At 34.2% G+C, this 4,372-nt stretch overlaps 1 protein-coding gene across 1 annotated transcript; it reads right to left on the bottom strand.

Moving 5' to 3' along the window:
* Positions 1 to 1,734: 1,734 nt before the first annotated feature.
* LOC133788660 (heavy metal-associated isoprenylated plant protein 3) lies at positions 1,735 to 3,858 on the bottom strand. The gene is made up of 5 exons (XM_062226211.1): positions 3,701 to 3,858; positions 3,471 to 3,612; positions 2,932 to 3,158; positions 2,504 to 2,591; positions 1,735 to 2,397 (listed from the first exon to the last, which is right to left on the bottom strand). Exons 1-5 carry the CDS (start codon positions 3,707 to 3,709, stop codon positions 1,964 to 1,966), a joined length of 900 nt encoding a protein of 299 aa, XP_062082195.1. The 5' UTR covers positions 3,710 to 3,858; the 3' UTR covers positions 1,735 to 1,963.
* Positions 3,859 to 4,372: the final 514 nt, after the last annotated feature.

Here is a 4,372-nt window from a genome sequence, read left to right as displayed (position 1 = left end):
GATTGTGTTCGATAATAATGATATTAGTAATTTATAAAAATTATTTTTTTAAAATATTTATAAGTAACAAACTTTAAAAAGCACAACTAACAATGTATCATATTTTTAATAATAAATTAATAAAAATATAGTTTTAATAAAAATATGATGCATCAAGCCGCACTTGTTAATAATAAATGAATATTTCAATATCATGCGTGAAATACAGATGCAATTAAAATAAGTGAACTGTTTTACCGAAAAATGAATAAAATATATTATGCTCATAATACACCACTCGAGAATTCCAAGACACCAGTGAAATAAAAAACTTGATCTAATTATGGTTCTAATAACACAGGTTATGGTTCTTCTGAAATGATGGAAAAAAAAAGAATTAGGCAATTTTGCTAAGTAAAATTAAAGATGAACCTTCAGCAAGAAAAAGTTAGAAAAATACACACATATGTTCTGTATGTATCACCCCTAAAAATAAAACGAATCCAAACCCTAATCGAATATTAACAAAATTTAGGTCTTTAGTATACAATATGGGGAATTGAAGATGAAGGGTTAAATTGAGAAATACCGAGAGCTTGGCTTTATCGTTTTGGTCCTGGGTATGAGACTGAGACTCCTTCGATACATAGGTTCTTCAACATTTGTTTATCTATTTGTAATGTGTTACTAAATGCGAAAGATTGTGTACTCCTGAAAGGATATGTACTTCTGAAAGGGTGCGAAAGGTTATTTACATTAACTTTTTTTTTAGCATATTCTGTTAAAGTCATACCAAATTCTGTTAAACCATACTAAATTATGTTAAATACAAAATACCTTTTAATAACTATTATTATATAATATATTTAAATATGTAAAAATAATTATCTATTTGGCTGTTTGGTTGGATTTTTGTAAATGCAACATTTGTTGTGTGTGTACTGTGTAGGATTAAGTGGACGATTATGAATGGGATTTTGACATGTCGTTATCAATGTGACTTAGGCACGTCAAGGAGTAGACTAAGCCCACCATAAGGAACATTTTAGTACCATTATCACCATTATCTTTCATGCCACCTAATTCTAATTATATAACTTTTTTTTAAAATATATATATTTATTGGAGACCGAGAGCAGCAATTACAGTCGCTATCCGTATTTGATAATATACGTTTTTTTTTAATTTATATTTATATCATTTACAAGATATGAATACATATTTGTAAGATATTTACTATTTTTCTCAATTTCCTCTTTCTTATTTCTGTACATCACATTTACTGTACTGTATTGTGCTATTAATTAAATAGGTAAAGGCTTCCCCTTCCCCTTCCCCTATTCATAGGTAAAAGGTCCCAACTTTAGTTGTCAAAGCACGTTATCTTTATTTATTTATTAGTAACATTCCTATAAATGTCTATTGAAACACTACGAGATCTTGACAAGTTTAATTCCTCTGATAACCGGCTCTATCAATACTCTAATACTTATAATCAAAAGCAACTTACACCAAATCAATATACTAATAAGACAACAGTTTTTCCCATGAAATCACATAATTAACAACTCTCTAATATGAAGAGAATAAACAGCACATTGTTTAGCCATTGCCAATTCGTGAATCAGCAACTATGAGAATCTATACAAATACAAAAAAACATCATCAAAAATCAAGTATGTTTGCCAGCTTTGATCTAATTGTTTGAATCGAAAACAACAACGTATATTTAATTAATCAATTGAAAAAAGAAAATTAACTAAACCAAAAACATATTTTAAAATTGAAGTGTGAAACCAACTAGATATTGGGAATTAATTCAAAAAATTTTTAAAAAAAAAAAAAAAAAACAAACAAACCTTAGATAAGAGTAGCTAGAGATATTAAAAAGAAAAGAAAAAGTGCATAACCCAACCAAAATTTCCATCTCTACTTGATCATTCTCTCTCTATGCCCTTATTTACAAATTTTCCATGTTTGTGAGTCACATAACAGAGCAAGCATTTGGGTTCTCGTCGCTGAACATTTGAGGCGCATGGGCATTTTCTCCAATGTAACCCGGCGGGTAGCCATATCCGAACCCGTATCCATGCCCGTACCCGTAACCGTACCCAAACGTGGGCTGACCCATATATTGACTCAGCCTACTAATCTCATCTATCGTTACCATTCCACCGTCAGCCTCCACCTTTTGACCCGCGTCGCCTGCTCCGCCACCGCCTCCCTTCTTTTTTCCACCGCTGCCGTTATCACCTTTACCAGACTCTTTTTCTCCGGCATCTTTCTCTTTCTTTGGGGGGACAATCTCAACGGTTCGCTTGAGCTTATCCTGCAAGGTCTCGGCCAGAGTTTGCATGTCCATTGAACCAATAACAGTCACCAGCTCCTTCTGCTTGTCTATGGACATGTCGTTATACCCTGCAATAAAAAATAACACAGATTTATTTATTAATTTTAGTTAAAAAATAAAATAAAATATTGGATTTGGATTTGTCCTTTGGGAAGAGACGACGGCGTTTCTTACCTTTGGTCCTCGTTACCGTTTTGTGAATCTTCGAAATGCAACCCTGGCAGTGTAGTCTCAGCTTGAGTACCGCCGTTGTCACCGCAGGCTTCATTATTAAATAATTAAAAAAATAGATTAAATTAGTACATGTCTAACTGTATCTATATATATATTTAATTGCATATAGAAATTAAACAAAATAGTTATTTGAAGCTTAAAATTACAAGCAACAAGCAAGCGAAGACAAAGGGCTCAGACCCAAAAACAGAAAGAAAGAAAAACTCAATTTAAAACTGGCTATCGTGCGCCGGAAAGAGCAAAAGTCAGGCCAGTAGCTGAGTCTCCGAACAGAATCTCATGGAAAAGGGGTGTAGAAAACGAGCCAAGCGCACGTTAGCGGGGACCAGTAAGAGAGAGAGAAAGAGAAAGAGCGAGAGAATAGTCACCTCTTTCTCTTTGGGTTTCTTGTGGTCCGGCTTCTTCTTGGGTTCGTCTGGTTTCTTCTTGTTGTCGTCTTTGGCCTTGTTGTCGTCCTTTTTGTTGGGCTGGGGAGAAATCAGGTCGACTTTTTTCTTAGCCTTCTCGGCAAGCAGCTCCCGGAGTTTCGACGGGTCAACTTTCCCGATCACCGTCAGCTTGTTCGTCGCAAACTCTGTTTTCGCCGCTTCGACCCCTTCATTGTAACCACCAAACTAGTCAGTAGTGGACTTTTCATCAATTTAGAGATAACGTTCAGTAAAATGAAATGTAAATGTCAAATAGAGACTGGAGACAGTTTGAATGATGGGAAAAGGAAACCAATATATCTATATATATATATTATTCTACTTTCCATTTTTATCACTGGAGAATCTGGAAGAGAATTTAGCAGATTAAAATTTGAAAACGATTTTTCATAATGAATTTTCCAGAACATTCGTATTGAAGAAAACATAACCCAAAAAAGAAAAGAAAAAAATAGACCAAAAAAAAACAGAATGGTTACCATCGAAAGCCTTAACGGTCTTGACGATTTTGGATGCGCAACCTTCGCAATGCATGTCGACCTTCAAGACCACAGTAATGGGGCTATCGTCCTTCTTCTTCTCACCTCCATCGCCGTTCTTCTTATCGCCACCGTTCTTCTTCTGCGGTAAAAAAAAACCAGTCACAACAAAGCTTTTACTAACTAGTTCTGTAGGAAGAACAAGGAGAGAGAATAGAGAAGAGACTGACCTCGCCCATGGTGTGGATTCAAGTGGTTTTCTTCTTCTTTTTTGAGTTGACCGAAATTTTCAGAGTAATAAGATTGAAATGTGAGAGGAGGAGGAAACGTGGTGAGGATGGGGAAGTATTTAAAGGAGTAGAAGAATGGAAGGGGGGTTAGTTGTAGGACAGTGGGAGTGGTGGGTTTAAGCTATTATTATGGTAGTCATTATATCATCATACCATACCATGCTACCCATCCATCATATTATGTATGGTTTGTATGTATGCACATGTGTAAATTATTATTATTATTATTTAATTTTGAAGAAGAGTTGTGAAATGGATTATAGGAGAAGAAACTTCCTCAGAATTCAGAAATTTGATGGCGAAGTGAGTTGTTATATATGCAACTTCTCTCAATAAAGTGGTTGCCTTTTTTTTCTTTTGTGCCAAACAAATTAACGGAGCTTTTGGTTTTTTTGTGGGTAGCCCTTTGGCTTGTTGTTTATATATAGGGTCACTCTCTAATTATAAGGACTTTTTTTTTTAATTTATATATTATGAAGGAGTGTTTGATGGAAATTGAAGGGAAATTTAATTGAAATGTGGTGTGATTATTCAATCACACAAAACAATAAATCTAACTAGACTGAATCAAAACCCAAAATTGAAACATAAATAGAAATATTGAAATAGAAA

The sequence above is a fragment of the Humulus lupulus genome, chromosome 7 (genome assembly GCF_963169125.1).
Source record: "Humulus lupulus chromosome 7, drHumLupu1.1, whole genome shotgun sequence".
Classification (NCBI taxonomy): domain Eukaryota; kingdom Viridiplantae; phylum Streptophyta; class Magnoliopsida; order Rosales; family Cannabaceae; genus Humulus; species Humulus lupulus.
The sequence above is the reverse complement of the archived record's forward strand: the minus strand, read 5'-3'. Positions and strand labels throughout refer to the sequence as shown.